The 12432-nt window shown below is 41.2% G+C and overlaps 2 protein-coding genes across 5 annotated transcripts in view; one reads left to right on the plus strand and one right to left on the minus strand.

Moving 5' to 3' along the window:
• Positions 1-12432, plus strand: part of ZNF706 (zinc finger protein 706) — a 664654-nt gene that overhangs the window by 297341 nt on the left and 354881 nt on the right. The gene's annotated exons all lie outside the window — the stretch shown is intronic.
• Positions 1-12432, minus strand: part of GRHL2 (grainyhead like transcription factor 2) — a 184447-nt gene that overhangs the window by 124927 nt on the left and 47088 nt on the right. For both annotated transcript variants that reach the window (XM_050800695.1, XM_050800696.1), the window contains exon 2: positions 7078-7273. In XM_050800695.1, coding sequence (XP_050656652.1) covers positions 7078-7273 — 196 coding nt within the window. The remainder of the gene's footprint in view (positions 1-7077; positions 7274-12432) is intronic.

Genomic DNA, 12432 nt, shown 5'->3' on the forward strand with positions numbered 1-12432 from the left:
TGACAAGCCTGCACACATACCCCCAAATGTAAAACAAAAGTTGAAATGATAAATTTTTTTTTAAAAAAGGCCTGCATATGTATCCCAGAGCTTAAAGTATAATAATTTAAAAAATAAAAATAAATAATAAAAGGGGGGAAGGGGAAAGAAATTCTACTGGCATTGAGATTAAAAACGTAATAAACTGGAAAACTATACATATATTAAAAAAAGAAGACCTGCCTCCCCAGCTCTGCCTGCTGCTGTACCCTGAGTTTATGACTCACCCACCCCACTAGAGAGCACTTAGTTTCTCTCCTAAAATGTAGTTATTCCTATAGTGTTTTAAAAATTTAATGCCCCGTGATATGAGATAAAACTGTGCTACTGACAGGATTCTCTGGAAGCCTAGAGGGTGGAGCTCCCCAGAGGGGCTGAGCCATAGGTAGGAATTTGTAAGGTGGATGGAGAAGGCTTTCTAGCCACTGGAGCTGCTTATAAAAAGGTTAGAGGACAGGACAGAACAAGGAAGGCATGGCCGGCATGAGGAATGAGTTGGGGGAGATGTGGCCTCAGAGATGAGCAAAGGCCAGATGAGGAAGGGCCTCTGAAGCAGGGACAGATGGTTTACTTCTTTTGTCATGTGCTATGGCACCATCACATTTTTCTTGACTGTCAAGCTTCCCTTGCCCTCTCCCCTTCCAACCAGGTGGCACAAAGTCCCCTGTGCCTCTGAAACCCATCCCCCACCCCTGGACACCAGCCTCCAGGCTCAGTCGCCAAAGTCCTTGCTTGGGCTGCGCAATCACTCCTAACTGGTCTCTCCTCTCCTTCATTTCATTCCTGTGAATTATTTCTGGATCCATTAGGAAGACTCAGAGTGGTCTGCTTAAAATGTAGTCTGACCTTGACGTGTTGCTATTATACTTAAAACACTTGAGTGCTTCCCATTACTCTCAGGTAGGTAGTCTCAAAAACGTCTCCCATCTCAGTGCAGGCAGCCCCTGTTTTTGCTTCTCACACTTGGGCCAACTATATTTATGACCATGCAATGCTCCTTCTCACAAAAGAGCCATCACACAAAATCCTCTCTGCCTAGAACATGTCCCACCCCTCCTACACCCACACCACAACCCATGCCTTCTCCAGGCTAACTTATGTCCATACTTTGAGTCCTATCTAATTTTATGTGTCCATGATATGGCAATCTCTATGTCCACCTTGTCATGGTTATGTCCTCAGTGCCTGGAATGTAGTAGGCCCTCACTAAATACTTATTGAAAGAATCAGTTGATCAATGAAAATGGCCTGGAAAAGGCAGGACCAAAGAAATAGAAGAATAGGGATTCCAAACACTGAAACGTGTTAGCAACCCCCAAAGATTCATGGAAGTGAATGTTATTGTTGCCAAGAGTCCCTGATGTGAGCTCTGCGCAGACACCTGTGCTCGGTCTAAGGTGCTAGGCACAATACTATAAAGGTGGTTATTAACGTGCGGGTTTGCTCTTCTTTGAACCATGCTCTTTTTTGAAACTTTGGCTTTGCAAACCATCTTTAGATAAACTGAGAACTCTGAACTTGGTCTCTTCCCTTGAGTCCTAGATGTCCCTTCCTGGACATCTTGCAGGCACATCAAACTCAACTCTTTATTATTCTTCTCAGAGCCTTTATTCTGTACTCTCTGCCTTGATTAATCCAGAAATCATCTTAGGCATCTTGCACTTAGTTATGAACTCTCCTCACCAACTCTCTGTCTCTCTGTCTCTCTCTTTTCTGTCCTGGTCTGTACATGTGACAGATCGTCCTCTACTCTGGCAGAGTAGGCATTGTTTCCTCTGGAAAGCCGGTGAATTATCTAGGAGGTTGTCAACCTACTGCTCTTAGAACATAACCCTTTTAGAGCACTGACCTCCATAAATCATGGTTGTAGGTTTATAGCACTGTGTTTGTCCTGGACTGTGATTGTCAGTGATCTCTCTGAGGTAGTGAAATGAGTCTCACCTGCCTTTAGATATCCAATATTTATCCCCATTGCTAGGAGGTCATAGCTACTTAGTGAATATTTTTTGGGTGGGTGTGTAGGTGAGTGGGTGGATGGATGGATGGACGGATGGATGGATGGATGGATGGATAGATGGACAAACAAATCAACCAACAAACTGGTTTCCAGCAATACTGGTCAGTAGAACAGATAGAAACCAACTGACCAGGGAAGCCTATTTTTCACTACAGCTAGAACCAGATGATGATAAATCAGCTCTCTCAAGAGGAAAATAAAGTTACATAAAGTAAGTCAAAACATTTTTAAAATATCTGGCTAATTGAATCTGTCACGTTTTTCTGTCATGCCTGAAATTCATGGAAAGGTTGCACAACTCTGGAGCTATTATTGGTAAATAGTTTAAACTGGATAGAGAACTGAGCTAGAATTTTAGTCTCTAAATTATGACAGATTCTATACATTTGGATTTTAAAAAATAAACACCACTTGATGATTAGGCAACTTATTAAGCTCCAAATGCATACTTTTAAAATTTTTAAGTGGATTCAAAAAAGGGCATTTTGTAAATGGTAGACATTGTAAAACAATGGATATTAGGAAACATACAGGATTGTCCTATGATCTTGGGTAAATTCCACTGAGTTGCGGAACTGTAAAATGTAAAACCTGATGGACTTCGCTGCAATGATGCTGTGGTGACAGTTATCAAATGCAGGTGAAAAGACCTTGAAATTTATGAAGTATTACGAAAGGTATGCCTTCGCCACATTCACAGGACAGGGACCACCATTTCTGGAGTGCCTGCGTGTGGCTCATGAACTCCTCCCTGTGGACAGAGTCCACGACTGTCCCCTCGGGGATGATGTACTCCAACTTCAAGAGTGAGGAAAAACAGTTTCTTTGACAAAAATAGAATCAATTCATACTCTGAAGAGGCATAGAAAGTCTGTAAAACGTAAATGATAACATGGCAGCAATTTTTACAATAATTTAACTTCCCAGAGTTTACACGAGTTTAGACCAAACAACCAGAACTGCTTTGTTTCATTAACATTTCACTTGACTACAGAAAAAGGTCCAGCCTCAAGGGACATTTAACTTTGTTATAACTTTAACACCAACATATATAAGCTGTGAACACCCAGGGAACTGAAAAGGGCTTCAAAATGATCATTTGAACAGTGTTTGAAAACAAGACCAATTCTTTCCAGAAACACTAAAATGTTTCAAGCAAAAATATAGCAAAGCTCGTGTGAAATAAAAGCAGCTATGTAACTCCAGTAGTCCACATGGTCTTGGAAATATTAATTCAACAGAAGGAGTTACAGACTTGGCTGCAACTTGAGTTTTATGTAAACTCCCTACCTGGTATCTCAGAAAAGCAGTATTTCAACTTTCCTTTAAATGCTAGCAAATATATAAGAGGACAGGTAATCTAGGTACCACATTTACTAGTACTTAATCACCCATATTTACTAATACTTAATTATCCTTTGCATCTGTGGGAAATAAAATACATTGCCTTCATAAATTACTAATTATAGATTGGACGTGGTGACTCATGCCTAATCCCAGCACTTTGGGAGGTCAAGGCGGGTGGATCACTCGAAGCCAGGAGTTCAAGAGCAGCCTGGCCAACATGTGCAAAATCCCATCTCTACTAAAAATACAAACAAAAAATAAGCCAGTTGCGGTGATGTACATCTTAGTCCCAGCCATTTGGGAGGCTGAGGCAGGAAAATCGTTTGAACTCGGCAGATGGAGGTTACAGTGAGCTGAGATCATGCCACTGCACTCTAGCCTGGGCAACAGAGCAAGACTTCATCAAAACAAACAAAAAAAAATTACTAATTATGTTTGTTTCAGGGTATGCTTCTCTTTCTCACTAACACAAAAAAAGAATTGTCATCAAATACAGATATATGAAATTATATCCATTTCATAATAACAGAATAAAATCTATTTTTTAAAAAATAAGAACAGGCCGGGCGCGGTGGCTCAAGCCTGTAATCCCAGCACTTTGGGAGGCCGAGGCGGGTGTATCACGAGGTCAGGAGATCGAGACCATCCTGGCTAACACGGTGAAATCCCGTCTCTACTAAAAATACAAAAAATTAGCCGGGCGAGGTGGCGGGCACCTGTAGTCCCAGCTACTCTGGAGGCTGAGGCAGGAGAATGGCGTAAACCCGGGAGGCGGAGCTTGCAGTGAGCCGAGATCGCGCCACTGCACTCCAGCCTGGGCCACAGAGGGAGACTCCATCTCAAAAAAAAAACAAACAAAACAAAAAAAAACAGAATAAGAACAATATATTTCTCCTAAATATAATTAGTATATTTCTTCAAAGCCTTATGAAAACTATTAAGTTACATATTAATTTAACATTATAAAATTACAAACAGGCCCGGCACAGTGACTCCTGCCTGTAATCCCAGCACTTCGAGAGGTCGAGGAGGGCGGATCACGAGGTCAAGAGATCCAGACCATCCTGGCCAACATGGTGAAACACCGTCTCTACTAAAAATACAAGAATTAGCTGGTCATGGTGGAGCGTGCCTGTAATCCCAGCTACTTGGAAGGCTGAGGCAGGAGAATCGCCTGAACTCGGGAGGTGGAGGTTACAGTGAGCCAAGATCTTGCCACTACACTCCAGCCTGGTGACAGAGCGAGACTCCATCTCAAAAAAAAAAAAAAAAAGTTACAAAGAGAAGTTGTAAAGATCTGAATAATCAAATCAGGGTCACTTTAAAGATATATTTGTAGATTTTGAAGATCAATACAACCATCAGGTTTTGACTATTTTTTTAATCATAGAAGAAAATCACTTTTCAATTTCTTTCTAAGGATGAGACCAAAAACAGTTAAGCCCTCAAGAAGTGGCCCAGTACACGAAGCAGCCTAATTTGATGAGTTCTGTGCTTCCCAACTATCCTCAATACGTTTTGAAAATTTTCAGTTTGAAACATTTATAATTTATCCTTGCATTTCTCAAATGAGATCCTCAATCAGAAAGAATGAAAACTATAAAACCACCACAGCCAGAAAAGAAGAAGAAAAAAAAGCCTACCATGAAATCATTTTGGTTTTCACCCTTTTTTTTTCCAGGAATTCCCCTTCACTGTAGAGAAAATAGCCTTACTTACATGCAATGTAGTTTAGGCCTTAAAGCATCCTTTCATCTTGAACCCAAGTCCCCCAAAGTTAAGGTCCTTCTTGCTATGTCACGAGTCCTGCTGGGAGTTTTATGCCTTCATAAGAGGGTGGTCACAATCTGCCAATGCTGGCTCTCTTGATAAGTGGGAAAGTCAGCCTAGACTGGAGAAAGCCTAGACCAAGAGAAAGCCCTTCATATATTTCTCCAGCACTTCCTAACTGTAAAGGATGCATTTATTTGAGTTAGCAATATCTTTATTTAAAATACTCTGGATGGACCTACCTGTCAGTCACTTGCACCTGCCACTCATACCTTGTTCTCCATCTTAGATAAAGCCTCACTTTGTTTTCAATAATCTCCCCAAGGAGGAATCCCTCCTGAGTGTTTTAACGGGAAAGAAGTTGGAAAAGAAATGTGTAATTTTAGAAAACTCTGGCAGAAGAGTAGGTGTGGTGGCCCTGCCAGAGGTGGTGGTGGGAGATGTTTTGAAAGCATGAGAACTGTTTTAGGGAAGAGACAGGAGACAATAGCTTGCAAAGTGGAGGCTGCTGGAAGTTAACAGGAAGTCGGAAGCAGAAAGGAAACAGGAAGCAGAGACCGAAGTTTACTAAAAGGGAAATTATCTCTCCTGCATGATTTTGCCGAAACCTCTGGTTTTTCCATGATGGAGGGAGAAGGGGAGGTGGGATTCAGTTCTTATTCTAAAATAAGAGTTCATTGTGCCCAACCAGCAAAATAAACACAGCCATCCTCACATTTGTGCCAATGCCCAGCATCAGCCAAAGGTGTTTACAATCAAGGCAGGTAATAAATCTCATTCAGTAAATACTTGTCAATTTTTTACACTTCAATAATTCAAAAGGAGCAGGTCATACCAGGCATAGTTCTTTATGCTGGAGAAAAACTATTGTTTTTTGTCTGATTTCCTGAAATACTCCTATTTTATAGGTAGTATATGGCAAGTAAATTTTTGAAATGTAAGTGCTTTATATTTATTTTGCCTTAAGAGTTTTCCAAAATAAAAATTTACTACTCATCAAAACAAATGGAGAAAGTTAGGGTTGTAACAAAATTAGGTATTGAAATTGCTGCAAACGTCTTCCACAAAAGTATTTATCAGAATGTTCCTTTTAAAACTGAAAAATCTAGAAAACCTGAATGTTTCTTATAAATAGAAAAATCTAGAGGCAACCTAAATGTTCAACTACTGAGCAATAACTAAATTATGGTATAGCCACTGATATGATTTGGCTCTGTGTCCTCACCCAAATCTCATCTTGAATTGTACTCCCATAATTCCCATGTGTTGTGGGAGGGACCTTGTGGCAGATAATTTGAATCATGGGAGCAGTTTTCCCCATACTGTGCTTGTGATCGCGAATAAGTCTCACAGGATCTGATGGTTTTATCAGGGGTTTCCACTTTTGCATCTTCTTCATTTTCTGTTTCTCCTGCCACGTAAGAAGTGCCTTTTGCCTCCTGCCATGATTCTGAGGCCTCCCCAGCCACGTGGAACTGTAAGTCCAATTAAACCTCTTTTTCTTCTCAGTCTCTGGTATGTCTTGATCAGCAGTGTGAAAATGGACTAATAAAGCCACACAATGTAATATACTTCATTCAGCAAAAATAATAATCCTAAAGTAAACATGGCAACAAGGAAGTATTTGTAATATAAGAATAATATGCAAATAATATTTATGCATGTGAACAAAGAACACAAAAAATATTATCCCAAAATGAGCACTTCCTCTGGGTGGGTGATAAAGTTGAGCTTTGTAGATGGGGAAGCAGGGGGCAATGAGAACAGGAAGAGGCTGAATTCTATATTGAGTTTGGAAATGCTATTAGTTCCCTGGTCTGGGATGAAGAATCTATTCCTTCTTCCCACCAGCAAACGGATGTCCTGGAGCAGGAAGAAGAGAAAAGTGGAGGCTGGGGACCTACCTTGTAGTAGTCATAGAGCAGGCCGAGGGCAGCAGCACTGTCCTCATCACCATTAATGCTCATCATGGCCTTGGTGGCTGCCGTCAGGGGATTCTCCAAGTATGACTTCCAGGCTTCATCCTCACTGGTGTAGGCTCTTCGGGTATTGAATGGAGGGTCACTGGGCATGGGCACTAAGGCCACTAGTCTTTTATTACTGTAAAAACAAGAGAAATGGGAGGTTCATTATCAGAGAGAGCAAATTTCTTACCCCTAATAATATACACATTACATGACTACAAACCTTAATTTTTATTTCCCCAGAATGGGGGAGAAGGAAGGGAAGAAGATTAAAGTTAAAGTGACAACTGATTTATTTTTTTACTGTCTATGCAAAGTAATAAGTCTTTAAAAAGTAGTCCCAGTAGTATAAGTTGGTATTATGGTTTGAATGTTCATCCCCTCCAAAACCTAAGTTAAAATTTCATCAGCATTGTGGTGGTATTGGAAGGTAGGGCTTCTATGTGGTGTTGAGCCCACTCCTCTTTAAGAGGTGTTTAGGTCATGAATGGATTAATGCCATTATCAAAGGAGTGGGTTCATTGTGACTGAAATAGCTTTGCCCCCTCTTGCTCTCTTTCCATCTTGCTCTCTCTTTACCCTTCCATCTTTCCCCATAAGATGATGCAGCAAGAAATCCCTGGTCAGATGCTGCCCCTTGATCCTGGACTTCCCGACCTTCAGAATTGTGAGCCAACAAATTTCTACCCAGGGTCAGGGATTCTGTTATAGCAGCACAGACAGTTGGTCCTCTTCAAACTCAGGGCTCTGTATCCAGTCATTCTAGGGGCCAAGTAATTTTATTTATTTATTCTTTTTTCTTTTTCTGAGACAGAGTTTCACTCTTGTCATCCAGGCTGGAGTGCAATGGCGCAGTCTTGGTTCACTGAAACCTCCACTTTCAGGTTCAAGGATTCTCTGCCTCAGCCTCCCAAGTAAGTGGGATTACAGGCGCCTACCACCATGCTTGGTTAATTTTTGTATTTTCAGTAGAGACAGGGTTTCGCCACATTGGCCAGGTTGGTCTCAAACTCCTGACTTCAGGTGATCCATCTGCCTGGGCCTCCCAGAGCGCAAGGATTACAGGCATGTGCCACCATGCCTGGCCTAATTGTTCTTTATTAATGAATGCAAGAATGGAACCCTAAGAGAGAGCATGTTTCATTTAATTCTCTGAGTTCTCATTATAAATAAATGCAAGACATTAAATGTAATCAATATGCTAATGATTATTGAAAACTTTTATCTAGTTTAATCTATACTTGAAATTACTAGCAAATTATAGATGAACCCATGTCTCAATTTAAAAAGGCAATGTAAGCTACTTTGCAAACACAATGTATTACAGGTAATGCTGTGTAAAATGATATGGAACAGCAGGAATGAGACGGACTCTATTGTAGATCCTGTGCTGCTACAGAATTCTACAATATTTAGGTGATATAAAAGCCACAAGCTACAAAGACCATCATGGAAAGTGAGGGAGTCTATATGGGGAATTTACAGTAGAAACAGAAATGGGTGGGAGTCAATCAATCCTAACCAAGCTAGCCTTGCATAAAGCAGCAATTGACAAACAAGGCAATGTCTTCAGGTGAGTGTGATGACTCAAGTACCCAAAGACCATGACAGTCCTTAGCATCTCCCCGTGCTGGGCACTCAGCTATCAAACAACAGAGCCTGCAGAGGTTCGGTCACTTCTCTCCTAGCCCTCATATGCTTGTTCATTGAAATGAAACCAACATGGAACAATGAGACATTGTATTTCAGTAACACCTAAGTCAGCGCATCGTAACATGGCAGGGACATGTGACAAGGCTGGCAAAGGCAATGCCAACATCAATCAATGGAAATTCAACTGCCAAGGCCTTCTGATGGTCATGCAGTCATAAAAGAGGTCCTTTTTTTGCCAAGAACCAACATATGTTGGTGCAGATGCGGTGGAAAGGGAACAGCTATATACTGTTGATATGAATGTATATTAATACAATCTCTATGGAAAAGAGTATGGAGATTTTTCAAAGAACCAAAAGTAGATCTACCATTCTTTCCAGGAATCCCATTGCTAGGTATTTACCCAAAGGAAAATAAGTCATTATATTAAAAAGACACCTCCACTCATATGTTTATTACAGCACAATTCACAATTGCAAAGGTATGGAAAAAACCTATGTACCCATCAATTGATGAGTGGATAAAGAAAATGTGGTGTACACACACCATGAAATACTACTCAGCCATTAAAAAAGAATGAAATAAGGTCCTTTGCAGCAACAGTGATGGAACTGGAGGCCACTATCCTAAATGAAGTAACTCAGGAACAACAACAACAAAAAAACAAATACCACATGTTCTCACTTATAAGTGGGAGCTAGGCAGCTATGGGTATGCAAAGGCAAACAGAGTGATCTAATAAACATTGGTACAATGTACACTATTCAGGTGACAGGTGCATTAAAAGCCCAGACTTCACCACTATACAATGCATCCATGTAACCATAAACCACCTGTACCCCTAAAGCTATTGAAATGAAAAATATAGAAATAAACTAAAATGGAAAATAGAAAAAGAAAGACTTAAAAAAAAAAAAGAGGTCTATTTTTGCTGACCCTCCTATGGGATCTCCTAATGGTACATGGTTCCTCAGTTCACTTTGTGATGGAGAACTGGTGTGAACTCACAACAAAGAGTGTGTCAAGGGCCCTTTATGTGCTGTCATGTGCATGCTTTGGTGTAAAATCAGAAAAAAAGACACTGACATTGGTAAGATATGTTTGGGATGTGACAGATGGGAAATGCACGTTTAGCAGAGTGGAATTCCGGTCGCTAGGTCTCTGAATCAGGCTCTGGAATACATGAGAAAACACCCTAAGGCCGGGCATGGTGGCTCACACCTGTAATCCCAGCACTTTGGGAGGCCAAGGCAGGCAGATCACAAGGTCAGGAGTTCGAGACCAGCCTGGCCAACATGGTGAAACCCCATTTCTACTAAAAATACAAAAATTAGCCGGGCATGGTGATGTGTGCCTGTAATCCCAGCCACTTGGGAGGCTGAGGCACGAAATTGCAGTGAGCCGAAATTGTGCCACTCCACTCCAGCCTGGGTGATAGAGCGAGACTCCATCTCAAAAAAAAAAAAAAAAAGGTAAAAAAACCACCCTGGTTGGCGGGCTTACTACCATACTATTAGGCACTGTGGTGACATGGAGTAGCATAGGCCTTAGAAGTAAGTACTTGTTCACCATTTACAGTGGTGGGAAGCTGGGTAATGTCTAACGTTTAGTTTCTCCTGCCTTAAATAGGAATAGCAATGCCCACCCTACTTACCTTACAATGTGCTTGTGAAGATCACATAAAATAATTGATAAAATAGGATTCTGCAAACTGCATAGTACTTTGCAAATAACAGTATGACTATCACTGCACAGTTTTATGTTCCCATAAAATTTGTGGATATATCAATTTTTGGTAAAGTTGAGAATAATTTAAAAGTCTTAAAGATAATCATTAATTGAAGGGAAATTAAAGTTATTCATTTAACAATATTCTTTAAATATTTATTGAGAGCCCAATAGTTGCCAGACATTGTGCTGGTTGTTAAGGATGGAGTGGCACATAACATACTGTTCCTTACCCCATGCACCTGCCAGAGAGAGAGAATATCACTACTACAGGGCCATGCGTGTGAGAAAGGGTGGTGTTGTGAGGGCACATGACAGAGGGGACTAACCTAATGAGGGGACAAAGTAGGGGGCCAACATTTCTAAACAAAGCTGAAGCATAGGTAGGAATGTGCTGGTCAGTGCTGAGATGGGGAGATGTGGGAAATGCTTTTAAAAGTGAAGGATACTTTCGTAGTGTGCAGAATAATGGGATTTTCTTACAAAAGGAGCACATTTGTATTTATTTTGGAGAGTCCGTTAGAAAAAATGTACATTTAATCTAATGATAAAATAGCATTTCCATGTAGAAATCTTCTAAATATGCAGGGTTAGATTTGGAGACAGGAAATGCTGGTGGACTCCTGAGGATCTATAATGAGGCCTTCGGGAAGAACTAAGAAGGCAGCAGAGGTGGTGGGCCCGGGCTGTGACAGTGTCACCTGGCCCACCACAATTGATTAGTTGGGGCCACCCTGGGTGCCTGGCCTACAGCCTCCACTTGGAGAGTAAAATAGAGGATTTGGAACCTCAGTTGTTGCCCATGATGGCACAGGCATCATGCACACTTCCAAAAATGCCCAGTCCTGCAGGAAGGACTTCACGTTATTTGGAGTGACCACACCATTGAAAAGGATGAGGATTTTACTCTGTCATGCCTCAGAGACACACACATTGCTGTGGAGGAGTGTGGGTGGGGTGAGGTGTTAATTATAACACTGGCTAAATTCCAAAAGTTTATCAGGAAGCACCAAGCCGAAGAATCACAGCCAAGTCTCGATTTTCACTAAAATGTGTCCTGATTCACTGGAGAGATTTTTCCCTAAATCTTCCTCTTGAAATCCCTACTCCCTCCTGCTGAGTCTCTTAGCTTGCTGATTTCATGTTTCCTAGCACAAAGCTTGGCTCATAAATTTAAGAGTGGCATCAGCCTTTCCCCTATAATGAAATTGTTGATGAATCCTTACGTGATCAGCAGAAAAAATATTCTGGGAAATCACAACTTTATTAGCCATTTTTTTTTTCACATTCTTGACAGCCACAGGGGCCTTTTGTGCTCTTCCCTTTAACTACACAATGACTGTGGTCTTTTCTTCGCAAATTATAATCTCTCTGGTACACAGCACTGTTGAATGAAGTTTAATTTAATAAAAACAGAACAATCTCTCTGGTACACTGAGCAAAAATGTAGACTTGTAAAGAAAGGAAACTTTCACAGAGCAGCTTTCACCACAATTAGGAACACTCTGAAGCTGTTTTATCATTGCTCTTTTGGAAGGGCAATTCTAATTCTTTTCTGGTCCATTTCTTAAATATCCTCTGTGAAGCTTTAGGTGGGCTATGTCCTGGGTAGCCTCAAACACAGAATGGTAAACAGCAACTGTAAACTCAATCCCAAGGTCCTGCTTTGGAGGAAAATTTTGGTGATCGCCAGAGCAATCACAGCAAGGCTAAGGCCATGTCACACAGACAACTTTTTTTTTTCTCGTTTGTTTTCTTTAATCCATGACTGTACTGCTGGGAGATGGCTGAAAGACGAGTCGCCAGCTGAAGCAGTGAAAGGGACCACGCAGCTGTGCCATTGAGACCAAGACCAGCCAGTCCACAAGGCTCCAGAGCATTCTGCCAGGACAGCCCCCTCCACGCTCCCCTGAG

Source organism: Macaca thibetana, chromosome 8, assembly GCF_024542745.1.
Source record: "Macaca thibetana thibetana isolate TM-01 chromosome 8, ASM2454274v1, whole genome shotgun sequence".
NCBI classification, from domain to species: domain Eukaryota; kingdom Metazoa; phylum Chordata; class Mammalia; order Primates; family Cercopithecidae; genus Macaca; species Macaca thibetana.